The 27,396-nt window shown below is 40.7% G+C and overlaps 3 protein-coding genes across 5 annotated transcripts; 1 reads left to right on the top strand and 2 right to left on the bottom strand.

Moving 5' to 3' along the window:
• The first annotated feature begins 63 nt into the window (after window positions 1-63).
• On the top strand, window positions 64-12,494 carry wipi2 (WD repeat domain, phosphoinositide interacting 2). Of its 2 annotated transcripts, none has more exons than XM_042085107.1 (12): window positions 64-343; window positions 1,625-1,707; window positions 2,468-2,637; window positions 3,069-3,180; window positions 3,370-3,467; window positions 3,545-3,637; window positions 3,746-3,816; window positions 4,017-4,124; window positions 4,397-4,561; window positions 4,697-4,804; window positions 7,720-7,817; window positions 10,293-12,494. In XM_042085107.1, the coding sequence occupies exons 1-12, from the start codon at window positions 270-272 to the stop codon at window positions 10,403-10,405; spliced, it is 1,293 nt and encodes a 430-aa protein (XP_041941041.1). In that variant the 5' UTR covers window positions 64-269; the 3' UTR covers window positions 10,406-12,494. The 2 variants fall into 2 exon arrangements, with proteins under 2 accessions (XP_041941041.1, XP_041941042.1); XM_042085108.1 differs by having other exon boundaries at window positions 66-343; window positions 3,084-3,180.
• Window positions 12,495-13,373: 879 nt separating this feature from the next.
• On the bottom strand, window positions 13,374-20,326 carry arpc1b (actin related protein 2/3 complex, subunit 1B). Its single transcript, XM_042085111.1, has 10 exons — window positions 20,172-20,326; window positions 19,443-19,529; window positions 17,728-17,832; window positions 16,541-16,763; window positions 15,638-15,745; window positions 15,204-15,410; window positions 14,712-14,787; window positions 14,418-14,611; window positions 13,796-13,886; window positions 13,374-13,683 (listed from the first exon to the last, which is right to left on the bottom strand). Exons 2-10 carry the CDS (start codon window positions 19,504-19,506, stop codon window positions 13,645-13,647), a joined length of 1,107 nt encoding a protein of 368 aa, XP_041941045.1. The 5' UTR covers window positions 19,507-19,529; window positions 20,172-20,326; the 3' UTR covers window positions 13,374-13,644.
• A 535-nt stretch (window positions 20,327-20,861) lies between these two features.
• Window positions 20,862-27,364, bottom strand: arpc1a (actin related protein 2/3 complex, subunit 1A). Of its 2 annotated transcripts, XM_042085109.1 has the most exons (10): window positions 27,179-27,359; window positions 26,164-26,249; window positions 25,973-26,077; window positions 25,576-25,798; window positions 25,344-25,451; window positions 24,945-25,157; window positions 23,630-23,705; window positions 22,636-22,829; window positions 21,413-21,503; window positions 20,862-21,284 (listed from the first exon to the last, which is right to left on the bottom strand). In XM_042085109.1, exons 2-10 carry the CDS (start codon window positions 26,225-26,227, stop codon window positions 21,246-21,248), a joined length of 1,113 nt encoding a protein of 370 aa, XP_041941043.1. In that variant the 5' UTR covers window positions 26,228-26,249; window positions 27,179-27,359; the 3' UTR covers window positions 20,862-21,245. The 2 variants fall into 2 exon arrangements, with proteins under 2 accessions (XP_041941043.1, XP_041941044.1); XM_042085110.1 differs by lacking the exons at window positions 20,862-21,284; window positions 21,413-21,503 and adding an exon at window positions 21,592-21,661 and having other exon boundaries at window positions 27,179-27,364.
• Window positions 27,365-27,396: the final 32 nt, after the last annotated feature.

The raw sequence follows: 27,396 nt of genomic DNA, 5'->3' as shown, positions 1-27,396 counted from the left end.
AGTGAGGGTGGGTAAAAAACAGCATTGGACGTCCAGAGGCTCTGAGGACGTAGTGTTCCCTTTAAATGTTATAGACTCGAGGCACGTTGCTGTGTTGCGCTTGCGTACGTGGGATGAACAGCAACAGTCAGTGAAAAACAACAACAATAACGGGAATAAGGGAGGAACGCATGGATCAGTGAAGAATTCAGATTAACTAAGACAGTATCACTCAGTTGTCTTTACGGCTATTTCTACTTCAGCTGTTACTTGTAAATGGTGCTGAGCCCATGAACCTGGCGAGTCAGAGCGGGGAGGCCGGCTGCAGCCAGCTTCTCTTCGCCAACTTTAACCAGGACAACACGTAAGGCGAAATAGGGACAGTGTTTTTTAAGATCGGTGATGTTGCGGCCCACAGACTAATCATGAAAATGTTGTCTTGTAACACCCTTTCATCTGTCATATATGTTCATTGACGTTGTTTAAGACAGAAAGGTGGTTGAACCCCTTAAAGGCCCTTGAAATGCTAAGCACATAAGAAATATCGCAAGACGTCTAGCCTGATAACTAGCTTAGCCAGATAGTCTGGCTAACTGGCTATGTGGGGACAGCAGTGATGGCTAGCAGTTTTGTCATGTTTGTTTTGGCAGGTTGTTAGAGCTATATTACCATGCGAATAGCAAATACACATTTCACATTCAGACATCAGTACTATACGTCGATTATAATTTAATTAGCACTGCTACCCTGTTAACGCATTGGTCTTATTAGTAGAACGTTGACGTTAATGCGAAATCTAACCGCTAGATAGTAGCTAGAAGCCTTGGCTAACATTAGCTGTCTTGGGTAATGTTTGGCATCTGTGTATGCAAGTATCATTGTTTCAAAACATGTCCGCGTCAGTCTTGGCAGCTTTTCTCATCGAGTATTATGAGGTTAACTGATATTCATCACTCAATCTCCTCCAGTTAACGCGGTCATCACTTAAACACATAACAACAAAAACAAAAGTCCATTAAATAAAACCTTGGCTCTTGGTAGCTCATTAGTTAGCTTCTACCCCTAGTAGCTCTTAACACGTCCATTAGCTGGCTAGCCATCGTAACGTTAGGTGTGATAACATTAACGTTAGCTTATGAAAAATTAGAGGAGTTACAAGAAATTCAGACATCTACACATTTATGTTTTCTTGTTGTCTGTGATGTAGAGCACAATTGGCAATTTACTGTTGGCAGTTAACCTACTGTTTCTTGCTTGGTAAATGTCTGTTAAGCTCATGTACATGCACTAACCTTAACGTTAGCTAACATTGACACCAGATAACTCCCATTAACTCTAACGTAACTTTAATGTTTTTAATGTAATGATTTAATAAACGTTAGCAGTAAGTCGTTTGCTGAATGTTAATTTGGACAACCAACGTTACACGTAACTTTTGCAGGTTATTTACAAACGTTGAACAAAATTAACGGTATGATGTCACTAGGTAACAGTTAGCGAGTTCACACCTTGGTAGTTAGCCTGTAGCCAGTGAAACTTAAATGTGTGTGCTTTTTTTTTATGTTGCATAACGTTACTGTACATAGCATTACAGGTATATAACGTCATTTCAATATATAATATTGTTCCTGTCTCAACACTACAGGTCCTTGGCTGTTGGTACAAAATCTGGCTACAAGTTTTTTTCATTGTCCTCAGTAGACAAATTGGAACAGATTTATGAATGTAGTAAGTAACATAATTTCCAAGCACACATTAATTGTTTCTGATTTGCAAGAGGGGCCACAATTTATAAATGCTATTTAGTTAATGTTTCACTATAAGTAAACTGTAGGATACCATATCATGTATCTAATCCTGTTAGAATTCCCTTTGAACAAACATTTGTAAACAATACAAGGGCAATTAATTTAATTTAATTAAAACAATGGACATGTGTCATAGTTATCTATTTGTATCACATACCGGTATATGCTGTCATTTTACTCAACACATTGTTTGTGTAGCCAATAAGGCATTAGAGTTGTCTGTACCATCTTGAGAGACACCTCCCAAAAATGGTGGAAGAAGGGGGGAAAAACATGTTCTGTTGCAACATTGGCCTACTACAGGAACAGAGTACGAGAAGTGTCCAGACGTTAAGATTCAACTTCCTTTTCTGAGAGACTCGGGTTATTTTAATGTTTCAGCATGCCTCAGATCCGTCTTTCACTTTCTGTCTGACTTAATGTCAGGTCTTTTGTGTGTCTTGAAAACTTACAATTGGATGCCTTGTCAGTGATATCATTTTGGGATCATGGCTTTTTATGTCACTCGGTGATGAAAGCAACCTGGACAGGATGATGTCAAGGTTATTTTGTGGTTGCAATAGGCTATTCAATGGGAAGATAATCCTAGTAAATTTTCACAGACGTATTATGGACAGCATAAATCTGTCATTACATTTTACAACACGTTGCGTAAGCTGTTTTCTTCTTTGCTTCCACAGCTGACACAGAAGATGTGTGCATTGTGGAAAGGCTGTTTTCCAGCAGCCTTGTTGCTATTGTTAGCCTTAAAGCACCCAGAAAGTTGAAAGTGTGCCACTTCAAGAAAGGGACTGAGATTTGTAACTACAGCTACTCTAACACTATATTGGCAGTGAAACTAAATAGACAGGTAAAATAAATGTTTTATGTGCATTTTCTATTTAGCATAATACAATATAGAAAATACTGTATAGTCTTCTAGAGATTTAACCAATTTGCCTTAAAAAGAGTAAAAGTTAATGATTTTTCACCGATTTTAACTTTGTAACTTGTTAACAGTAGTTATGTACAATATATTTTAGCTTACATAGATATGAGGGTTATGATGTTTCATTTGCTGTGGTCTTTACAAAAGTATAGTCCGTCTTGCAGTTTGAGAAAAATCTCCTTTTTCTGGATTTGGGGCACAAAGCACCCTTTCACCAACAGCTAATGTGTGCTTTTGTTCAGTATCAAACGACACAAGTAAATAATAGCAGTTTGTATATTCACAGGAAGTGAATTACTCTGCCTTTATGTTTAATTTCATTTATCTGCTTTCATTCATACTTTATTATCAAGACTTCTCTTTTTCAGAGATTGATAGTATGCCTGGAAGAATCACTTTATATCCACAATATCAGGGATATGAAAGTACTGCATACTATTCGAGAAACTCCCCCAAATCCATCAGGTAATACTACTCTCATTAAAACCTTATACATTGTGATGTACATTTGAAGGGGCTGTGCATCAGATCATCCTAACTTTGTGTGTTATCTTGTAGTTATATTACTGATAATTTGTCACAGTGTGTGAAATTGGTACCTTTTTAATGTAGACAACTTATCCAGGTCTAATATGTTTATTATTTTCCTCGCAGGGTTGTGTGCACTTTCCATCAGTAATGATAACTGCTATTTGGCCTATCCTGGAAGTGCAACAATAGGAGAGGTTCAAGTCTTTGACACAATCAACCTGGTAAGGTCTCAGTTCACTATTTTTGGAATACACCTGTGTTTTTAAGGACGTGGACCTAAGCTGGTTTGTCTTTTCAGAGGGCAGCTAACATGATCCCCGCTCATGATAGTCCACTTGCTGCTTTGGCCTTCGATGCCAGTGGCACAAAGCTTGCCACTGCCTCAGAGAAGGTATTTTAGAGTAGTGTAGTATTTGTGGGTTGCATAATTACTCAATTAAATTCTGATAAGTAAATGGGCCTCCTTAAACTCTGGTTGTTGTGTTTTGTGTTTTGTCAGGGAACTGTCATTCGGGTGTTTTCCATTCCAGAAGGGCAGAAGCTCTTTGAGTTTCGAAGAGGAGTGAAGAGGTGTGTTGGCATGGCTGAAGCACCCTATGGAAGGGCATATTAGTGAGCAGTGTCATCACCTGTGAATATTAGAAATATTCCTCACAAGCCCGGTGAAAGGGCTCCTCTCATTAGAATTATGTCAGTGAGCCATGTCATCGTCTGTGAATATTAGCGGTATTCCTCACAAGCACAGTAAAACAGCTTCTCTTGTCTAACAGATGTGTGAGCATCTGCTCATTGGCCTTCAGCATGGAGGGACTCTATCTGTCTGCCTCCAGCAACACTGAGACGGTTCACATCTTCAAGCTGGAGACTCAGAGAGAGAAGTAAGTGGGTTTGGGTCTCTTCCATGTGGAATGTTTGGCCAACTTAAATCAGAGCGACTTGCATAAATAACTTTTCACGTCCTCTGTCTGCCCTAAACATAACACAAAGCCAGATGTGGCAAGTTAGCGCTAGCTTCCTGTTTCTGTAGATGGAAAGTCTCTGCTGTGCTCTGATGAGTCCATCTTTCTACAAAAACATGCTAAAGATGCATTTTTATGTTTGGAGTATGTTTATATTTAAGTCTGTTTATTTTCTTTTATTTCTTCATCAGACCACAGGAAGAGCCTACTACTTGGACGGGGTACTTTGGTAAGGTACTTATGGCATCCACCACATACCTGCCAGCTCAGGTGACGGAGATGTTCACCCAAGGCCGAGCATTTGCTACTGTTAGACTGCCATTTTCCGGACACAAGAACATTTGCGCCCTTGCCACGTAAGCGGTCTCTAATTTGAACTCAGAGCCACCAATAAAGAATGTAATTTTCCTGTTTTTCCTGTTTAGCTTTGTGGGGGTGGGGATGTGAAGTGTTTTGGAGACCCGGTCTTATGTATGGAATGCTTACCACAGAATCCAAAAGATTCCACGTCTTCTGGTGGCAGCGGCAGATGGGTACCTATACTTGTACAACCTGGATCCACAGGAAGGTGGAGAATGCACACTAATGAAGCAGCACAAGTAAGGCTTATATACAAGCATCTCATGAACATAATTACTGTGCTTTTAAGGCAGGGGTCTCAAACTCGATTTGTTACGGGCCACTCTCCAGGTGGTCTTCTTATAGGGGGTCCAGTGCAATAGGGCATGAGGGGGAAATCCTTGTCAAAGCATCATTAAAACCTCATAAATAGCATTGTCATTTAACATCAGCCTATGTCCATGCATTTATCAAGTGAATATATTAGCAACTCTTGCTTAAGGGCACACCTGTGCATCATTTACAACCCCAAAACAGAAAAAGTTGGGACATTGTGTAAAATGTGAATAAAATTAGAATGTAATAATCTGCAAATCTCTTAAACCCATAATTTGGTTGTAAAAAGGATACAGACAACATATCAAATATTGAAAATGGCAAATTTGACTATTTCATGGAAAATATATGTTCATATTTGAATTTGATACCAGCAACATGTTTCAAAAAAAGTTGGGACGGGGGTAACAAAATGCTGGAAAAGTTGTGTAATGATAAAGAAAACAAAAGGAGGAATGTTTCACAACTAATTAGGGTAAGTGGCAACCAGTGTTGTAGTCAAGTCACTATGCCTCGAGTCCAGGTTTGAGTCCCCAGTGTTCAAGTCCGAGTCAAGTCCAAGTCATTAAAAAAGTCAAGTCCGAGTCGAGTCACTATTGATCCACGTCGAGTCCCTATTGATCAAGTCGAGTCCAAGTCCAGCACTAAAGTAAGCATAGCCTACATGTCGTTCCATTTTTTCCCATTGCAGATGAAATCCTTAAAAGCAAAAGCAAAACGGACAATCTTCTGTCTCCAAGCAGGGGTGCCATCACTTGTGTGAAAGTAGTATTGCCAAATTTCTTGCCAAACCCAATGTGTTGTATTTATTATATCGGAGAGAATACCATACCATAGCCATACCATAGCCTATAGGCCTACTCATAATAAATGAGCAATCCACATCCCAATCATACAGGCCATTAAGTCACATTATGCTGTTACTGACTGCTGACAATTGTATAGGCAGTGTTGTAGAAGTTCATATTTCACAAGAGCTAGATGGACGTTGGAGTAGGCCTATTTTGTAAGAGGTAGTGTGGATCATAAAAGGGCCTCCCCCGGGCATTTAAAAAAACAATCTGGCTGTTAAATAGCCTACACAATTTTAAATTCACAATTTTGCTGTTCGAGTCTCAGACTCGAGTACTACAACACTGGTGGCAACACAATTGGGTATGAAAAAGAGCAGCCCAGAGAAGCAGGGTCTCTTAGAAGTAAAGATGTAGGGGTATTCATCACTCTGTGTAAACCTGTGTGCACAAATGATGAATCGATGTCATTTTAATGCTTCTTCACATGAAATTGTGACATATTTAGGGAATTCAACATCTACAGGACATAATATTATTTAAAAATTCAGAGAATCCAGAGAAATCTTTGCAAACAAGGGAAATAGCTGAAAAACAAATTGGATGGTCGTGGTCTTTTGGACCTCAGATGGCACTGCATCAACACCAGACGTGTTTCCAGACCTGTCATTGTATGGGCCCAGGAAAACCTCTGATAACCATAGTCTATGTGCACAGTTTGATACTCAATTCAAAAACTGCAGCCAAAATTGTAACAGCAAAAATTGTATTGAGACATGATACAGAAAATACTGCTCTTATCTGGGCCTGAGCTTGTTTAAAATGGACTGAGGTAACGTGGAAAAAGGTCCTGTGGTCCACCAATCAAAGTTTGCCATTCTTTTTGGAAATTATGGACTCATCTGGGCTAAAGAGGAGAGGGCCTATCCAAGTATTCAACCTATCCAACTTGTTTTAGCGCTCAGTTCGAAACCCAACATCTATGACGGTGTGGAGGAGCATTAGTGCCTACAGCATGAGCGTCTTGACCATTTGGCAAAGCACAATCAATTCTGAATAATGTATACAGGTTTTGAGCAACATCTACTGCCATCAAGGTAATGGCTTTTTCAGGGATGACCTTGAATATTTCAGGAAAACAATGCCAAAATGAATTCTGCACATATTTAAATAGTATTTCTCCATAGAGGAAGAGTCCAGGTACTAAGATGGCCTGTCTGCAGTCCAGATTTGTCAAATTAGGTGCATAATGAAATGAAAAGCATTACTAAGAATACCCCATACTGTTGAGCAACTGAAATCCTATATCTGGGAGTAATAGGACAACATTTCATTCTCAAAACTGTAGCAAATGGTCTCCTCAGTTCCTAAACATTTACAGAATTGTGTTAAATGAAGATCCCGTATTAATAAATAATATAAACGTATAAATCCCGTCCCAACTTTTTTTGAAACATGTTGCTGGCCTCAATTTCAAAATTAACATGTACTTTCCATGAAAGAGTCCAACATTTCATTTTCAACATTTGATATGTTGTCTATGTCTTTTTTGCTGCTAAATATAGGTTTATGAGACTTGTATATTGTGACATTCTGTTTTTATTTGCATTTTACACAATGTCCCAACTTTTTCTGTTTTGGGGTTGTACGTTCTGCCATTGTATTTGAGATTGACGTCCAAATAACACGAAGGATATTTGCAAACTGGAGCATAACAGTTAACTTTGTCATTCAGAAACGGTTCCTTGTTAAATTACTTTGCCTTTTGCATCGCTTATAACTAGTTTCAAGGCTTCATGGTTCTACTGGTTCTACAGCACATCAGTATCCAAAAGAGATGATCCACATACCAGATAGCTCCCATTCACAGTGTTTTATTTTATTTGTGAAGAGGAAGAGCCACACAGCTCAAAACGTCACAAAATAAAATAAAAACATGACAAGTGACGTTTGTCTATGCAACGGCAGTCCCTTCAATTTAATTTGTCGCTTTGGACAAAAGCATCGGCCAAATCCTATAACCATAACTATTTTATCACCTCACTCAGATTGGATGGCAGCGCTGAACCAGCCAATGAAATCCTAGAACAGACAGCACATGACCGTCCACTCGTGCCACAGACCTACAGTGCTGCTGTAGCCAAAGGTAGGCTCACCATTCAAAGCCCTCAGTAGACACACGCAGATATGTTCTTTTACATCTGTGTTGTATACAGACATGAAGGTGGTGTGCTTGTGATATTTAATTGCTTTGACCTTTCTATCTGCAGTGCTAGTGAGAAAAAAAACAAACAAAAAAACTGATTCAGTGTAAATGTTAAAGGAGAATTCCGGTGTGATATTGACCTAAAGTGTATTGAAACATGATACCGAGTGTGAACGTATGTCTCATAGCCCATCTCGGCTTGTCCCCTGCACTCCAAAATGTGGCGCTAGTTAGCCGATGCTACCAACAGCTTTTTCAATAGTGGTGCTTCGGCATCGGGCTAGCCATGCAAATAAATCACTGTTTTACACCCATTTACGAGGCTCAATGTATCTCCACACTTCATTGGTAGACTTCCGAGGGCCCTGAGATTTAAAACGAGACATTGAGAACTTTGAAAAAGCACTGGTAGTTTACTTACAAGACGATTTATACAGACAGTATCTTCACGAAGTTTAGCGTTTGCAGCCATCTTGAAATTAGTCACGATAAGTCGAGCAACGAGTAAGAATGAACTGGTATGATAAGGGATCAGATTCCAAAAATAATTCAGTGGAAATGCATGGATTCCAGTTTCTTCCAGTAGCAGCAACTGGAATCCATGCATTTCCACTGAATTATTTTTGGAATCTGATCCCTTATCATAGCTGTTCATTCTTACTCGTTGCTCGACTTATCGTGACTAAATTCAAGATGGCTGCAAACGCTAAACTTTGTGAAGATACTGTCTGTATAAATCGTCTTGTAAGTAAACTACCAGTGCAAAGTTCTCAATGTCTCGTTTTAAATCTCAGGGCCCTGGGAAGTCTACCAATGAAGTGTGAAGATACATTGTGCCTCGTAAATGGGTGTAAAACAGTGATTTTATTTGCATGGCTAGCCCGATGCCGAAGCACCACTATTGAAAAAGCTGTTGGTAGCATCGGCTAACTAGCGCCACATTTTGGAGTGCAGGGGACAAGCCGAGATGGGCTATGAGACATACGTTCACACTCGGTATCATGTTTCAATACACTTTAGGTCAATATCACACCGGAATTCTCCTTTAACTGCCAAAATTGTTTCGATTGGGCTTCAGCTGAATGCTGTCGAAGGTTAGTCAAGGTGAGGAGGACTGCATGTCTTCTCTGTTGTCCCCTATGCTAGGAAGGGATGCCATGCTTTTTTGAACAAAGCTGTTTTCAGTACAGTGAAGTACGATTTAAAGCATTTTTACTTACTGGAGTTGTCCTGTATTAACACTGTAGTTCCACATGTAACTACAACAACTTCAACTCTGATCAACTAATCACTATGCTATGTATTATAAGCCATGACATTCAGTTTCTAAATGTAGTCACTTCCTAGTCCTGTGTTAAGTCATGCTGGACTTAAAGGAGAATTCCGGTGTGATATTGACCTAAAGTGTATTGAAACATGATACCGAGTGTGAACGTATGTCTCATAGCCCATCTCGACTTGTCCCCTGCACTCCAAAATCTGGCGCTAGTTAGCCGATGCTACCAACAGCTTTTTCAGTAGTGGTGCTTCGGCATCGGGCTAGCCATGCAAATAAATCACTGTTTTACACCCATTTACGAGGCTCAATGTATCTCCACACTTCATTGGTAGACTTCCGAGGGCCCTGAGATTTAAAACGAGACATTGAGAACTTTGAAAAAGCACTGGTAGTTTACTTACAAGACGATTTATACAGACAGTATCTTCACGAAGTTTAGCGTTTGCAGCCATCTTGAATTTAGTCACGATAAGTCGAGCAACGAGTAAGAATGAACAGGTATGATAAGGGATCAGATTCCAAAAATAATTCAGTGGAAATGCATGGATTCCAGTTTCTTCCAGTAGCAGCAACTGGAATCCATGCATTTCCACTGAATTATTTTTGGAATCTGATCCCTTATCATAGCTGTTCATTCTTACTCGTTGCTCGACTTATCGTGACTAAATTCAAGATGGCTGCAAACGCTAAACTTCGTGAAGATACTGTCTGTATAAATCGTCTTGTAAGTAAACTACCAGTGCTTTTTCAATTGAAAAAGCTGTTGGTAGCATCGGCTAACTAGCGCCAGATTTTGGAGTGCAGGGGACAAGCCAAGATGTGCTATGAGACATACGTTCACACTCGGTATCATGTTTCAATACACTTTAGGTCAATATCACACCGGAATTCTCCTTTAAGCTCTAAAGTTGGCAGTTGTTGGTTGCAGACTTTAGAATGGTCAGAAAACCAACTTTCAGCCCCACACCGCACAAACAGTAATTGACAAGACAACTCGAACATCTTCATTGAACAAACCCCCGCAGACACAGACTGCATTGCCCACTGATCCAACTGTTGGTGTTGGTTGGAGTTTGTTGATGTTTGTCTGGGCAGTGAATGTGCAAACACCTTAAGCTCTCCTCCAACTTGGCCAGGTTACTCTGAGGACCAGGGGGCAGTAGGCGGAGCCGGAGTGGAGGACGACATGAACACCCTGCATCTGGACGAGGAGAACGAGCAGCCTCCCTTGATCCTGGAAACAGACTGAACAAAAAACGAATGAAATGGAGGAGGGTGAGAGCGAGAAAGCGGAGAAAGAGAGGGCCACACCAACTGAGAGATATTTGGGGAGGGGGGGTTTCGGGAGGGGGTAAGTGGGAGGTCTCCTCCTTGGGTGCTGCTAAGGCGTATGTGACATGGTGGATGGAAGTCGGAGGGATTAAACAGAAAGGGCATTTTTAAAAAGCAGGCCTAGCTGTAGCCTCATTCTGTCTATTGTTACATATAGATGTGTTTTCTTCTCCCTTGTGGCTTTTTGAAAACAAACATGCAAAAAAAAAACGATCATCTGGTGGAATTTCAAAGGCCAGATCTATACATTTAATCATCGATCGAAATGAGCAAAAACAAAAAAAGAAATGACAAGCTGCAGGTGTTGCTCCCTTAGCTTTGCATGTACATGTGCCAAGTGTAGGATGTTTTAGAAAACAAACAAAAACTTTGCTCTCATGATGGTTCTGATCTGTATGGTGGACTCTTGTCTCTCAAGCCTTGTCAGAAATTAAATGTGATTTTCTCCTTTTTTAAAAGAAAGAAAGACAACAATAGAAATGATCAAACTGAAAACGGTGAGTTTGACTTCTCTACCTGTCCACATCGGAATGTGTACAGTGTCCCTGTTGTTTCAGAGAGGAATTTCTTGTGTGTTTGTGTGTGTGACTGAATACATCTGTGCTATATCTTCTGCACAGAGCTTGTAAATATTATTGTCTACCTGAGCAAGGCACAATTGTGACGCGCCGCTACAGAACACTGACTTAGCCTGACTACAGCCTGACTTGGCATGACCAGCGCTGAACCCAATGGCCTGATGTAAACAGTATTTTTGGATAACTGTTTTTCCTCTCTCCTTTCTGTGAAGTCAGCAACTACTGATCTTAATCCAAATGACAAATTACTTAACGCTCAAAGCAAAATGACAGAAAAGAAGTGCTCAGTCTGATTTTCTTTTTGTTTGTTCTTTTTTTGTACTGTTGATGAAGCTCATTTCTCCATTCAAACATTATTGAAGTGCGACACGTCGGTGTGATAATTCCCTTGTTTTAGTCCTAATGTCCCCCACACTGTGCCCAGACCGTTTTCATTGTTATGGTTTTATTGCTTGAGTTTTTACGAGGACCTGATGGGAACTTGAATATGGTTGATTTTTCATTAATTTTTAAGGAGGAGCTGGTACTCCAGCAGATGTGATGGAATGTCAGCCATTAGTCACTATTTTGTTTTCCCAGTGGGAATTTTTAGTTTCCTCATCCCCCTGAATAAATTACTTCAAACATCCCACATCCTAGTGATGGCATTTAATGATAACAATAGTCAGTGGTCAACAAGGACAGGCCTGGCTTTGAATCTTACCCAGCAGTCATAGATCTCCCTGGAAGTCACCATGCTTTAAATTGATCGTTAAAAGGCTCCGGGAACATGGGAGACGAGAGAGTAGCTGGAGCAGAAGAAAAGGCCGGCCTTCAGTGCCTGTGTCCATCTCTCCTGCCTCTCCCAGACCCGCAGGGCTGATGTTGGTAACCGGCCGAACACTAGCACAGGCTCCAGGCAGGTTCCCACGGACATCACTGCGCGCTCTCAGTTAATAAACAAACATGGGCTTGGGTCACGTAGGCAGTGTTGGAGCCAGAACCACAACGGGTCAAATGAGAGCCTTTGGGTCTCCTGGGCAGTGTGAGTCTCTCTTTAAAGGGCAAAGTCCCCAGGAGCCCTACCTCCAAATACAGAAGTAATCAAACTGTTTGGATGGGGTCTAATTTTAGACAGAACAGGAAATTGTGTTTGGGGTGTGTATCATACAGTTACACACATTTTCCATCAAGATGGCCAAGAAAGAAGTGGAGCACCTTCAAAACACCCTAGATTTTGAGATGTTATTGATATGCATGAGAAATCCTTAAGCTTGTCTTGGTCTTATGTTGCCAGACCACATAGCAACATGATTAATGTAATTACTTATCGCCACAACCAATGGACTCTATTGCTCAAAGGCCCTATCATTTCTTTTCTAATGATTTTTGTATAAAATGTGAATTGTTCCATATAAAGGTCAAATAAATAATCAATTGAAAGTCCAATTCATGTCTGTGCATACAGTGACATCAATGATTCCTAACAATGATTTAAAGGTACACTATGCAACATTTTTATCTTAATATAACCTTTACGAAGCCGATTTGATGGTAAACAAACTTGGAATCGTTCACCTAGCAAAGCCATACAGCATAGACGTAGTGAGTCGCTAATGAGAGAACCAGTCATGCAACTTCAAGAACAGCGCACCGAAGACATCTCGTGAGAATTGTGAAACATTACCTTGTCAGTAGATATAGGTCTTTGGAGCTAGTTAATCTGAGCCTGGCCCTACCATACTCTCGTACATTTCATAATGTACAGAGAGTCTGGCCACTTTCCATTACCAAGCGTTAACTTCCTTGAAGGCGAGTACTCTGATGAAGTTTAAAACTATTGGATCTGCCCAGAGCCACTCTGGATCTGCCATAACCAATCGCTAACGTTTGATCGTGACCTACGCCATGCTCAAACTTGCGCACAACCTCAACGGCATTGTTCTCAGCCACCACCTCTGTTCGCTGATTGGACAGGTAAAATTTGGCCTGAGAAATCACATGAATATACCGAAATCCCAGACGACATACTGAAGGGAAATTAAAATTGAGCGGAAGTACGTAGGAGGGCGGAGCCAGGCTAAGTTAATCCTTCACCTCGGCAAAAAAAGCATTTTCATTGTGTACAGGTGGAACAAACCACGAGAAGTAGGCCATTTACAATGGCAGAGTAAAATATAAATATATCACGGCTCTAATACTTGAACTTTCATAGTATACCTTTAATCTTTTTATATTTTGATTCCAAAAAACAAGCAACAAAACTAACTACTTATACATATTTGTTTGTTGGGTAAAATGTCAATTATTTCATCAAAGAAAATGACATCAGGTCAAATCTCATTTTTTATTCATTTCAAACGGATAAGAACATTTAAGTCATATCTTGACTTGAACAGAAAGCATTTTATGACCAGCATATAACTGACGAGCAGCGTTAAGTAACTGCTTTATTTTTTGAAAGCATAACAGCTTTGCTATGCCAATTTGGCACTGGTTGATAAAAAAGACAGCAGAAAAAAACAGTTGTTTTATTACTTCATATAGTATTTGTATAAAAAGCAAATTGAGTACCATGGTGCAGTTAATTGCTCAACATTTACTGGATCTTCAGGTCCTTCATTGCAGATTCAATAGTCTGAAATAAAATGTGGGTGACATTATTTTTCAACACCCTGGAGGGAACAAATAAAAATAAAAAAACTTGTGGCACACAATTAGATAGTACCAATACGATGATAAGCAGTTACCTTCACATCCCAAATGGCCATTCCCCCATCCATTCCAGTAGTGCAGAATTTGGCACACTTTGCTTTCCCACCTTCCAGAATGGAGATTTGGCTACGGATGAAAGAGGACAAAGTGTCAGGATCTGTTATACACAATTTCAGTGTTTTTAGCTGCAGGTCATGAGATGACTCATACCAAGGCATGGGATAAAGAGGACAGAGTAAAGGCCATTGTGAGCAGGACACATGATATGCTTGGCATCAAAGACAGAGAGAGCATTCTTAGTCAATTAGAGAATTTCCTAGTGGTGAGGGAGATCAAGTCTACCTAGAGGCCATCCCTTCAGGGCCTGGAAAATATTATGATTTTAAAGAAATTTTGAGGCCTGTTTGAGATTGTGACTGGCTGTCACAACTGTTCAGGCGGAGAAGTTAAATAAATAATCTATGTAACGTGAAATTTAATTGGAAAACTTTTCTCAATTAAATTTGAATTAATTCAAGATGATTCAATTATCAAAATGGTGCATCTATATTTTTAAAACATGTTTGGAGTTGTGACATTGAATTTCCACTGCACCGCAAACAAGTCATGCAAAAAGTTGAAGCACCAGTGTTATGTCTTCCAAAGTACATCTCTTGCCTGATGCTGTTCTTGTGCAGCGAGTTCAGTCCAGTCTCTTTGGTCTCGGCGCCCTTCTTGTCCAGGTTCTGGAAACGCTCCCTGGCACTCAGGCCCTTCTGGACGCTCTGCTTGGGCACATCCAGCTTCCCGCCAAAGGTGATGGCCCCTTTTCCAGCATCATACGCAAACAGCACAGGGTAGCAGTCGTGGCCCTGGAGAGACATACACACATCATAGGGCAAACACGTTGGAGCCTTTGTTCTCAGTCTCTGTTTCCAGCCTGTTGTTGAGCAGAAGGAGAAATGTACTCACAGCTGCCACGATGCTGTTCTCTGTGATGAAGGTCACGCATAGTAGAGGCAGAGTCTCAGAGGACAGACTAGTGATCCTTTTGCCATGAAAGAATGCATGAGCAAAATGCCCACACAACAGAGATAATATTAACCACTGTGTCTTAGTGTCAGAAGGAAAAACAAGCACTGGTAAAGATAAACAGAGCATTTTTGGACACCTTCAGGCAAAATATTTATACCTGCACTGCAATATACCTGTAAAAACCACAGTGGAGTTAAATTATATTTAGTGATTTCACAGAGACTTGTAACCATATAACATGACTTAAGTGCATATGTGTCCGTTGTAGGCTTGTCTGCTTTCAGCTAAACCTACAACCGCTGTGTTGCTTCAACCCATGCTCTACCGGTTAATTCAGTACTAAGGATATAATTTTTTTTTTAAGATGACCCCCGCCCCATGTTTTGGTTGCTATATAATGTGAACACAAATAGTAGTACCGGTACTCACACAGCGGTCTTGCTCCCTTCGGCCACGGCCACTGTGCTGTCATGACTGGCCCAGGCCACCCGGCCTCCACTGCTAGAGAAGCTCACTCCGTGGACCCAACCAGCAGTGCCACTGGACTCAAACATCACCTCCCCAAAGGGCATTTTGGAGCCCCATGGAGTAGGCGCAGGCTTCTCCTCCACCTCCTTGATGTAAGCAGAGAAAATTCTAGAAAAAGAACAAAACAAGACCTCAGATTAGTTATCTTAGTCTCCTATTACCCCTTCAAATATTCCAAAAAGCCACTACTTTTTCAAGCAAAGCAACATTTTGTGGACACCTTAAAGCAGTGTCCAACACAAAATAGCTCATAATAACAACTTGGCCATAGGCCATGGACATTTAGTACTGGCAACACCACACAGAAAACCCAGCAGCCTGACATTCATGCACACCTGCACTTGAAGTCACATGACCCAGCTGCCAGCAGAACATTGTTTGGGTGCCAGTCCAAGCACAGAATAGTGGAACGAATGGGCTTCTTGATGTGCTTGCACACCCACCTAGAACACACACACACACACACACAAAGATTACACACTGGAAACTGGGGACATTCCATCGATTCACCATGGGAACTGCATACATTTCATGCATCATTTTGGGACACAGACATTCTGGGGCACGCAGGCCAGCTTTTCAATGTTTGACCGACATCAGTGGACAGTGACTCAGGTCTTTGAAGCCGACAGGATTATGTGGCTCTGGCCCAATTGCATGAGAACAGCAGGGGGTTCAGGAATAAATACGCCAGTGAGTATTCCCCTGTTACGGATCCCACATCAGCATGCCATATGGGCCCTCACATACGCAAATGCTCACCATCCTTCAAAATATGAATTTTAATACCATACCAGCATGCATTATCCAAATTATGAAGCTGTTGTGCAGATCTTGTCTGTCACAGTATCATGAGAGAAGATTTGATGGGACTAATGACGGCACAATATGTTGTCATCATATATTGATGGCCAGTATGGCCCACACCATAGGAACAGATGGTTGAGCTATTTTTGAAATCTTGATAGATTTATGTGAACATAGCTTAGAGGAGTTTTGAGTACCATAAATACTAAACACCATCTTGTGTTTTGCGTTGGTATTAGCAGAGAAATGTCAGGAGCAGCTAAAGGACACAAAATGAGAAGACTGACTGGCTGTGCAGCAGACAAAATCTGTCATTAAAATGATCCAAAACACCCCACCATAAGCAGACTACCAGTTTCAGACTGTGCTCACTCAAATATATCTAGATAACCATTTCCAGCAAAGGGATGGGAGAAAAGATGGCAACTCACCAGTCATTTTCCTGCTCGAAATAACACACGGAGATGAGGCGGGAACCACTGCCCACGGCAAACTTGTTCTCCTTTGGGGACCACTTCACACAACGGGCAGCGCGATTGATCCTCAAGATGACCAGGGTTGGCTTCCAGGTGTCCCCCTTCAAGGTCCACACGTAGGCGTTACGGTCAGTGCCACAGGTCACGATACGGTTGCTCTCTGGGGCCCAGTCAATCCCTGAGCGAAACGTAGGGTGATATCAGATTAGTACACCCAACCAGGCCTGACCGCAACAGTCAGAGTAGGCCTGTACTCGCTAGATCGCACGGGTTAAGGTGGCAGGAGCAGATGAAATTGGGCAACAAAATGGAAAATGACCATAATATGTAATATTACAGGGTTCCCACGGATCATGGAATTTTGATAAAGTCTATTCCAGACATGGAAAGTCAGGGAATTGTATCATGTTTGGGCCAAAGTCATGGAATATCAGGGAATTTTGTTGTAGCAGTTTAGAATATACTTGCCACATTAATATAAATATATATCCACACATAATTGGTGTATATCTGGTTATTAGCTTTACTGCTTGTTTGAGTGGTGATGGTTAGCCCAAATTTGTTTATTCAATGCCCATTTATTCATATTCCGCTCTAAAAAAAGGCAAAGATTCTTGAACGCTATGCGGCTGCTTTGAAATCTTCTCATTTGTCATGGAAATTCAGGGTTTTTGTCGGGGAAAAGTCATGGAATTTTACACTTTACTTAAAGTGGGAACCCTGATATTACTACATTTACAATGGTCTCATTTAGATAAGAGAATACGAATATGGCACTGTCAATGTCAACTGTCAACATCAATAATGTTGTTACAAGCATAAATAGATTAGAACTACACTCAGGGCTAATGTTTTCCTTTAGCTACAAATTCAGCTAACAAATTACAATAGTCACTCAATATAAATGTTCTACTTAAAATGTTGAGATGTATGACTACTGATGGAGTGAGTGATTGCATGAATGATTAATGAGCTTGAAGCAGACAAAAAATAATGTTATTCATTTCATTATGCCATTATAGTTTTTGAGCAGAAGGCCACATAGGAACATTTCATAAAATGCGTATTGAAATATATACTGAAACATTACACAATTAGGCCACCTAAACTGTTTGCAGAGACACATTTGTCAAGGGCCTTACCGGTCACTTGGCCATTGTGCTCCTTCAGTTCATGAATTTTGGTCCAGCTGTTGCCTGCCTTCTTGTAGATATGAACCTCATGGTTGTTTGGACACAAGGCAATCTCTGGACAAAGTAAAAAAAAAAAAAAAAAAGGGGAGGGGGGGGGTGGCAGTGTGTTCTTATTCATGTCATCACAAACACAAAGGAAGCTGACATTGTATTTCAGACCCAGCCAGTTTCCAAGACGTGAGAATGTTTGATCCTAATCCTGCAGGGCCACTGCAGCGGTGCAAAACATCCTGTGCAAATTTACACACTAGACATGACAACAAATTAGCCATCAGACATTTGCCAGAGGAAAATGGCCACGCTGAATAACTACCCTGGCCTTAATGTTTCATAATTGCTATTCTTGTCATCCTCTGATGTGGGCTAATAAGGCCTCTGTTGTTCCTGCTGCTGCCACACTGGAAGGCCTGCCAGCAGCCCAGAGAAGCCCGAGCCTCTCGCCTATACTCTGTAGTCTGGTCTGTTCAAGACATCCGACATCAGCAACAGAGCACCATTCATGGTAAAACAGGAAGTCAGGGGAGAATTAGTCACCACTGCTTCTCTCATCAGGCCAGAGAAAAAGAAGAGGGGGAAGAAAAAAAAGCACACACACACACCACACACACACACACACACACACACACCACACGCACACACACACACACACACACACACACACACACACACACACACACACACACACACACACACACACACACACACACACACAAGTGTTGTGGTTTTGAGTCAGAGAGCAAATTACCATGTCCGTGTGATCACAAACCTCTGCTTTTAATCATCCAAATGAGCCTCAGTGTTCACATTCTTTAGCGTTCAGCCTCCAGACAGAGTGTAGATTCTAACCTAACGAGTGTCTACCTTCTCATGGCTCAAACCTTTCTCTCAGGAGGCTGGGAGGTGGGCACCAGCGTACACAGAGCTAGAGTGATTTTGGTAATGGTGAGGAACTGTTATTGTGGAGGGGGAACACCCAGAGACATGTTCCATGAGTGCTGCTACTTCTAGGGCTTTATGTAACAAGAAAAAAAAGAATCTGCAAAAGTCTGTTAAATGCACAACTCAGCAGACGGGAAGTCAGCAGAGACATGAAAGTCACCGGGAGCCAAGAAGTGGGGGCTAGATTCAGAACGAGATGAATGTGTAATTGTGCACACTCATTCAAAATGTCTCAGAGACCTCTTCCTATAACATTTTCTGTACCATGATTCACCTCTGAACCAGAGGAGCTTAGATTAAAGCAACACGATACCGTATTTCACATACTATGTGCCCTGTTGTGAGTTTCTCTGTAGTAAGTGTCAAGTTCCCTTAAAATCACAAAACCTAGAGACTCGAAGACTGAAGACCTAGTCTATTTGACTATGGAGGAAATTCTTTGCGATACCTGGCCTTTAGCCAACAGTTATATTTAACTTCCTAACTGTACACATGATACATGCCCACTTCACAGGACATCTTGAAACAAGGGAAGTAAAAAAAAAGATCACTTCTGCTCATCTCTGCAAGGCATGAGCATAAAGTATGCAAATGTAACTTTACTTTTAATATTTTTCTTACTTTAAAGGACTTCAACATGTCCCCACTTTCAAGACCCATCATCTTAAGACTTCTTTGATACTGGACATAGAGTTGTGAACTGCAGTCAGAAGTAGTATACTCACGGCTCGAGTCTTTGTTCCAGGCATGACAGCTGATTGGTTCCAGCAGGAAGCTGTGGTAAGCCATTGGTGCTACAGACAAGTCAGACGCTGCAAACGAGATGTAGGTTGAGTTTAATGAGGTTGGTGCTCTACAGGGCAACTGCCACCACAGTGTCTGATGATTTCACGTGTGACGGATGCTACAGGTTTGAAAGGTGGTGTTGCATGCTGCTGCAGCAACTTCCTCAAATGTTTCTCAAAAAGAGAAGTTATAAAACTATCATTGTACACAAATGTTTTACACTTTTTGTCTTTTTGATTTGCTCACTGACCATGTTGCATTTTGGTTTAGATGTAGCAAGACCGAAGAAAAACATGGATTATATATACATCCAGTTTCTTGGTAAATTGAAACCAGACCAGAAAGGAATGTAAAGGCAGACAAAGCATACTAGTTCAAAAATAAAACACACGTAAGACCTTTTCAGTGTTCCACTTGCTTCACCACAAAGTGCAGGATTGTATTTTTTTGTTACCAGCAATATCAAATTAGTTAAATTTAGAAAATGTCACCAGGCCTTTCAAAAGTCATATTAAAATCATCTAAATGAAACAATAAACTTGAATACTTTTTAGACCAATACAAATGTCATGTTCTCTAAAGTTAGAGGTCAGCACCCTGCGCTTCTCCGCACCTAAAAATTACTTTTCAAGCTGAAATAAACAAAAAACATGTGTTATCCTACTTACCCTGGTATGTGAAAAAAAGAGGGTGGGGGTTGAAAAAAATCCCTCAGGAGCAGGGGGTCGTCAAGATGTGAACCAGTAGCCCAAGTTCGTGGACTCTGAGCAGTCAACACAAACGCTGGCTTGCCTCTGAATGAACTAAGGTATTTCCTTAGACGTTAGTTTCTCTCAAAAAACGGTCCACTTCCCTCTTCCTGCCCTAGACACATAACCACTTCCTTGTGTGGGCGTTTGTCTGCAGGCGAGGAGGGCCCTTGGCCTCAACTCCCCTTAACATGACATGCAACACGGCCGTGGAAAAGCATAACTCTAGTGCACGCCTTTGCAAAAGCTCTCCAACTGGACAGGAGGCTGCAGCCGGAGGGCTTGTAGTTTCTCCTTCATTTTTTTTTTTTTTTCAGGCTAAACAGCAGATTGTGTCTGTGCCATCACATGAGATCAGCTGAATAAAATTCACCGTGTGCTCCCAAACAAAACCACTCCTTTTGCATGGAGATGTCAACACTCTGAGGTGCTGAGAGGGGGCACACACTGGTGAAGTTGTTTTTAGAGCATATATACCCAATTAATATTATATTAAAACCAGTGTGTTATATTTTGTTGAAGACACACCAAAGTGTACAACTTAAAAGAATAAAATCTCAAGCTCAGAAAAATCACATACACACACAAAACAAGGCCACACCAGACATATGTGGTGTAGTATACTTCATTTATTTCTAGCAGACCATTTACATAAAATTCTCCTTTTAAGTTAACTACTCTTTAGTTCCTCTGGGGTCCCAGAGCACCATTATCAGGAGGTCTCGCTGCTGGAGTACCAGCTTTGGCATAGAACTTTAAAACCCAAAGATTCTAAACCCTTTTTCCATTAGTGTATTTCCCATTTGAAGGAGCGAATAACATCACAGGTCAGTTCACACCGCCGTTCAGTGCTTCACATGTTTTTTTTTTTCTTTTTCTTTCTTTTTGTAGTGTTTCAGTTAAAAACTTTCAGATGTGTTATCAAATCTCCTTGTTAGTCTTCAAGCTGTATTGCTTGTGCTGGGGTCATGCTAGTGATCAGAGTGAGCTTGATTACATGATCCGCAGTCCTTGGATGGATGACTCCAGAGTCTGTGGGAGTGAAAGTAGGGAAAGAATGATTATTATTAATGTTAATTCATCATATATAGTCTGAAGAATAGTGTGTGTTCTGTGTATAGCAGATTGTGTACATTTGCTGCTCATCATTTTAAACGAACCTTGAAATCCCATATGGTCATCGCGCCATCGATTCCAGTAGTGCAGAATTTACGACAATCTCTTTTGTCTCCTTCATATATAGACACTTGGCTATGAAGAAAAAAAACAGCGTGAACAACACTGTTGTAATACACTACATTGTTATCATATACTCAATAACAAACGCAATATGTCAATCTCTGTGCTGAGGTAGTTAATACCTTTTATATTGTATACCGTTGTAACCTATGCATTCCACCTGACTTTGGCTACAGATACAAATGTGAGAGAATAAAGGTTTTTGAGAAAGACAAGCCACAAAAATGTTTTTTTAAATATTTTTTTAAAGGTATTTTTTAGGTTAGACACCTATGGTTGAATTGGGTTTACTTCTGTCTCCCTTTCCCTGCTTCACTGTCTGCCATATATATCTTTACAGGAGGAACACACAAACTTATTGGGAATTATCAGCTCATTTGCTGTCTACCCTAGAGTTACATAAGATGATACATATCCTCCTCTTCCCTGTGCTTGCAATATGCTTAGCATAATTCACTGGAAGTGGGTTGGACTAGTTAACTTGCAGCTCATTTTTAGCTGTAGGGTATCTTATAGGTTAACTGGTCTTATCTAACTCTAGGGTATACGGTAATACCCCGTTCTATGTCTTTTCAAGTCATTTTCCGAGCTGTTTTCGGTTCAACTCTATCTAGTCCAGAGTACTATAAGTTTGAATTTCCAAGATGGCTGCGCCCATTTACAGTAAATGCGAGCCTTATATGCTCTGTTTATTAGCAGTTCTGTTGGATTTGTGTCACATTACATTAGTCGTAGAAACAACAGTGTCCAACCTCTATTTGTCGCTATGAAGTTATGAGATTTGTTTGGGTAAAACACTGTGTAATGTTTTGTTACAAACTGGCTAGTAACAACTGCTAACAATAGCCAAATGCTAACACACTGTAGCATAGCTGGTTGACAAACAGAACGCAAACAGCTCGTATGACATGACGTCACTGACGAGCTACGAGTTCGCAAATCGAACGGGGCATACTTTCTCCAAAAAGTTGGCCTGTTCCTTTACGGCCAAATCTGTGAAACCTCTTCAAACCATTTCTGCACCGGGGGGGAACGATTGACAAAGGGCCCAGACAGGGAAATGACCAAATGACTCCCTGAGCTTTTTGGAACTGTGTGGTACGTGTGGAGCTAGTCTGAGCGAGTAATGCTGCATTGGCCTTACGTGATGCTGTTCTGGTGCAGGGTCTCCAGGGTGCTGTTGCGATCCTCCGTGGTGGCTCTCTTGTCCATGTTGCGGAAGCGCTCCATGGCAGAGATGTTGCGCTGGATGCTCTGCTTTGGAATGTCCAACTTGGAAATAAAGGTGAGGGCTCCACCGTCATCAAAACTGAACAGCATTGGGCAACAGTCATGGCCCTGAAAGAGGAAAGGGGCCGCAAAGTCAGCATTCCACTCAGCCATGCACAGTTCATTCAAGTTAACTTTACTTAATAGGATCGTTTTGAAATGAAAGGTGTCTAATAATCATATGAAATTAACAAAATACCTACACATAGAACACACTAGTCCCATCAGAACATATACATATAACATGTACTACACATGGAACAAAGTAGTCCCATGAGAAGCTAATGTGTTAAAAGTAGGGCTGTCAATCGATAAAAAAAAAATAATCTAATTAATTACATACTCTGTGAAACTCTTTTATTATTATTTTCACTGTTCAAATAATGGCCATAATAATCTATGATATGACCTAATATGCTGAGGAAATAAATTCAAAAGTACTTCGGGAATAGGTTTTTTTTTTTTTTTCACATACAAGGCATTTCAGGCCACCGATATAACCTATGACACAATGAAAATAAATTAACACTCCCCTCAATGGCAACAATTATTTCTTTGCATTGATGTGCGACTATAGAGTTGATGAACTCCGGTGATATGCAAATTCCTTGCTGCAGACATTGCAGAGGACTTTATTTTCAACACTTTATTTTTATCAACACCATCAGGCCGTTTTTTAAAAGTAAAATTTTCTTCTCTCTCCTTCATTTTACAGTCTAATGGTTACAGACTAGAACGGCTCGGGGGTCAAAGGTCATATGGAATCAATTAATCTGCACTAATTTCTTTTAATCAGTTATTCTTTCTCAAATTAATTAATCGAAATTAATCAGTTATTTTGACAGCCCTCGTTAAAAGTGATCACTTACTGCTGCCACAATGTTGTTCTCAGAAATGAATATCACACTTAGAAGTGCAAGGAATTCTGTCTTCAGTTGGCTTGGTCTGGAGGAAATATTTTACATGACAGAGAAGCATTAAATAGCATTCCTGGGGAGTCACTACGCTGCAATACCACATCATAATACTACCAGTAACAAACGATTACATGTTCAATATTAACATTCAGATAAAGTACCCTTCGTGTGTAATGTATAGACATACAATGTTGCATTATTATAATGGACACTGCAAATACACAGTGAATTTTAACTTAGTCCTTATAACAAATACAATTCACTTACACAGCATGCCATTCATATTGTGTGTGACTCATTGTCAAATGGCTGAGAGTATTCCATCACTTGGACAACAGTATTAATGTCATGACATTTTGGTCTGTAGATTTACCAGAGGCGGAAAAGTCCAGATTCAGAGAGCAAAAGTTCTACCACATATCTGTGCCAATCCTTCACTTACACCAGCTGATCCTACTTCAACCAGAGACTTCCTTATGAGGAGACACAGCACTCAAAATCTTCCAAATGTATGGGGTTAGTTCGTAACGCAAACATGGCAGTTATTGTCTGCACACATCCTGCCTCTTCTTTTATTGTAAGTAACCAACCACATTTGTCATTTTTGGCCTTATTTTGGTGATTTGCGGGGGAAATATTAATATCATACAATTCAGATTTAAAATTTACCTTTAGGTGAATATGACCTCACTTAGGTATGCTTCCCTATTCATTTGAATAGGAAAACAGCTTCCCAATAACTGCCCGAAACACGTCACCAAGATGGCCGCTGAGTGGGGGGACCTGTTTCAACTCTTCAGCCAGGTAGATTAGCTAATTAGTGAGATCACCTGTATTAACTGCACAGGTAGAACCAATACATGGTAGGACTTTTATTTTCTGAAGCCAGACTTTTCCACCTCATGGATTTACCAAAGATTATACATAGGCGGAGCAAGATACTTCATCAGGAGGATTTGGGGGCAAGGTTTCATGATCCTCAAACCCTTCTGACCATATCATGTACATTTTTAGCATTTTTGAGCATTCCAGTCTGGAGAAATTCGACCTTATATCAGGTGTGCACCTGTTATTTAATCTGCTGCTGTTGGCCAGTTGCTAGCTGTCTGACCGGTGGAACGTCATCAATACGTCAACGACACGCCTCTTTATGCAGACAGGAATCTATCCCTATTTCGCACCCATAGACATGAACTACGACAAAGTATCCTGCTCTGCCTATGTATAATCTTTGGATTGACCAAACATGCCTCCGTGTTACACTCACGTTGAGCTTTTGGTTGGGTCCACCACCGTCACAGTGCTGTCGTGGCTCACCCAGGCCAGTCTGTTTCCACTGGCAGAAAAGCTTACACTGTGGACCCATCCTCCACTGCCCATGCCACCAAACTCTGCCATCACCTGCCCAAAAGGCATCTTGGACCCCCACGGTGTTGGAGCAGGTTTCTCATCTACTTCCTTTATGTACGCAGAGAATACCCTATGAAAATAAAACATTCATCACCACCACGTGCAGTTGCTTTGGATAAAAACGTCTGCTAAATGAATGTAAATGTACCATTATTTTACAAATATTTTTTCCTACTGCCTTTTAGGTAGGTATTTCTAACATAACCTATTTTTTCAGCCATCTGGTCACAAAAAAGAACTATATAAGATGTATTACCTGCACTTGAAGTCACATGATCCTGCTGCCAGAAGCACATTGTTTGGATGCCAGTCTAGGCTGAGGACAGTGGAGCGGATAGGCTTCTTGATGTGCTTACTCACCCACCTGAAAGATATGCAAAGATAAATTTCATCCAACCAAAACAAGTGACAAAAGAACACATGGTTGCATCACTTCAGCCTGAATTCTACAGCTTAAAAGGGAAATGAATGCAAGTTCCACAACGTACCAGTCATTTTCAGACTCAAAGTAGCAAACAGATATGAGGCGAGCTCCACTGCCGACAGCAAATTTGTTCTCCAAGGGAGACCACTTGACAAAGGTGGCAGCACGGTTGATCCTGAGAATGACAAGAGTGGGCTTCCAAACGCCATCTTTCTGGCTCCACACGTATGCATTGCGATCCGCTCCACAGGTCACAATCCGGTCACTTTTAGGGGCCCAATCAATGCCTGAGGATAATTTGAGAATGACATGCATTGAAAAACTCCCAATCCCACCATGCAATTCCTCTTAACAAATCCACTAAATGTTCACATCAAAATACTATCAAAGCAGAAAAACTACCCCCACACAGCAAAGCAGAAAGAGTGGTACATTTTCAAAATGGCAAGACATTTCATTACCTGTGATGTGTCCATTGTGCTCTTTTAATTCGTGGGCTTTGACCCATTGGTTTCCACTCTTTTTATATATATGGACTTCGTGATTGTTCGGACTGATGGCAATTTCTGAAAATAAATATTTACCATGAAAGATTCCGTTTCGATGACAATTCAGTGGGGAAAGAGAGCTGCGGTTTTGACAAAATACTTACGGCTTCTGTCCCGATTCCAGGCATGACATGTGATGGGCTCCAAAAGAAACTGATGAAGCGACATTATGGTCAGCTGTCTGAAAGATCTGTGGTGAGAATTAAAAACAAAACTTAGTTACAAAATGTTGATTATATATAATTGTATAGGTAACCTATGCAAAATAATACCACCAAGATCAACTAAAATAGTCAATTAACCAACAAATACTTTATCAGGCCGCTAACAATGGCTAACGTTAACATAAAGAAACCAGGCTACAATAAGAAACACTATGAATGAGTAACATCAACAGCACATTCATGGGCGCAAACGAACTTCCACAAATTGTCCAATTTACCGATTATAGATTGTGTACAAGTTCCCACATCAAATGTACACTACGAATGAGCAGCTTTCTATTAGCCAACTAGCATAGCATTCTTGCAAGATTAGATGGCTAGTAGCTAGCTAATATGGGATGAGCCATTTCACCACCACCCACTTAAATCGGGGCAATCTTACAAACACTAACGTTAAAGCCTGACTGGAAGGTTGTTATTTCGGGTGCTATTATAGCTAATTGTTAATTGACCAACAAATGTAAAATAATGGAAATGCTATTATTTCAATTATAAACATGAAGTACTGATAAGAATCGCATTTTGACTAAGCTGGCTAGTGGCTACATAGCTAGGACTATTAGCCGTTTTGCCACAACCCTGTCAGCTAAGTTAGCTATCATATCATAGTTAGCTTATCTTATCATATATCACTCCACTTTAATAGGATCATCAGTACCGTTATCACATATCCACCACACACACTGAAACAATCAAGTGTTGTAAATACATGTATCCATAGTTAAACAATTCAAATTTCCCTTTTGTTTTATCATTATCTTGCTAACTTCTTAGCTTGGAAGCTACAAAATAAAACGAGTCCCAACAAAATGCCGGCTTTTTCCGCTCCCTGCTGTTTGATAACGGCATGACACAGCCATTGGTTTCCTACATTCAGACATAATCAAAACTGTACCTTTACACAACTGAAATCTGTAGCTTCTCCTTCTCTGGTGAACGGGGACGGACTTGAATTCGCGGACTCTGGACAGTCGACACGAATTCACTCCGATTGCTAGCTAGCTAACGTTTCGGTCTGTCAAGGAATCCAGGAAATGGCAACGTCTATGCATTGACCGGTAACGTTACTCATTGCGCAGGCGTGTACAAATCGAGTTGAAGGCGTGCCCCTCT

This window comes from Alosa sapidissima, chromosome 3 (genome assembly GCF_018492685.1).
Source record: "Alosa sapidissima isolate fAloSap1 chromosome 3, fAloSap1.pri, whole genome shotgun sequence".
In the NCBI taxonomy this organism is placed as follows: Eukaryota; Metazoa; Chordata; class Actinopteri; order Clupeiformes; family Clupeidae; genus Alosa; species Alosa sapidissima.
The sequence above is the reverse complement of the archived record's forward strand: the minus strand, read 5'-3'. Positions and strand labels throughout refer to the sequence as shown.

What these genes read in the sequence shown, in the direction of transcription:
- wipi2 (XM_042085107.1), top strand. Translation starts at nt 270, where the DNA reads ATGAACCTGGCGAGTCAGAGCGGGGAGGCCGGCTGCAGCCAGCTTCTC. An exon ending in AACTTTAACCAGGACAACAC is followed by an intron (nt 344 to 1,624) that starts GTAAGGCGAAAT and finishes TCAACACTACAG; the next exon opens with GTCCTTGGCTGTTGGTACAA. An exon ending in GGAACAGATTTATGAATGTA is followed by an intron (nt 1,708 to 2,467) that starts GTAAGTAACATA and finishes TTGCTTCCACAG; the next exon opens with CTGACACAGAAGATGTGTGC.
- arpc1b (XM_042085111.1), bottom strand. Translation starts at nt 19,506, where the DNA reads ATGGCTTACCACAGCTTCCTGCTGGAACCAATCAGCTGTCATGCCTGG. An exon ending in CTGCACAAGAACAGCATCAG is followed by an intron (nt 13,887 to 14,417) that starts GCAAGAGATGTA and finishes TTTCATCCGTAG; the next exon opens with CCAAATCTCCATTCTGGAAG. An exon ending in TGGCCATTTGGGATGTGAAG is followed by an intron (nt 13,684 to 13,795) that starts GTAACTGCTTAT and finishes ATTTTATTTCAG; the next exon opens with ACTATTGAATCTGCAATGAA.
- arpc1a (XM_042085109.1), bottom strand. Translation starts at nt 26,227, where the DNA reads ATGTCGCTTCATCAGTTTCTTTTGGAGCCCATCACATGTCATGCCTGG. An exon ending in GCACAATGGACACATCACAG is followed by an intron (nt 25,799 to 25,972) that starts GTAATGAAATGT and finishes AATTATCCTCAG; the next exon opens with GCATTGATTGGGCCCCTAAA. An exon ending in TCATGTGACTTCAAGTGCAG is followed by an intron (nt 25,158 to 25,343) that starts GTAATACATCTT and finishes TTATTTTCATAG; the next exon opens with GGTATTCTCTGCGTACATAA.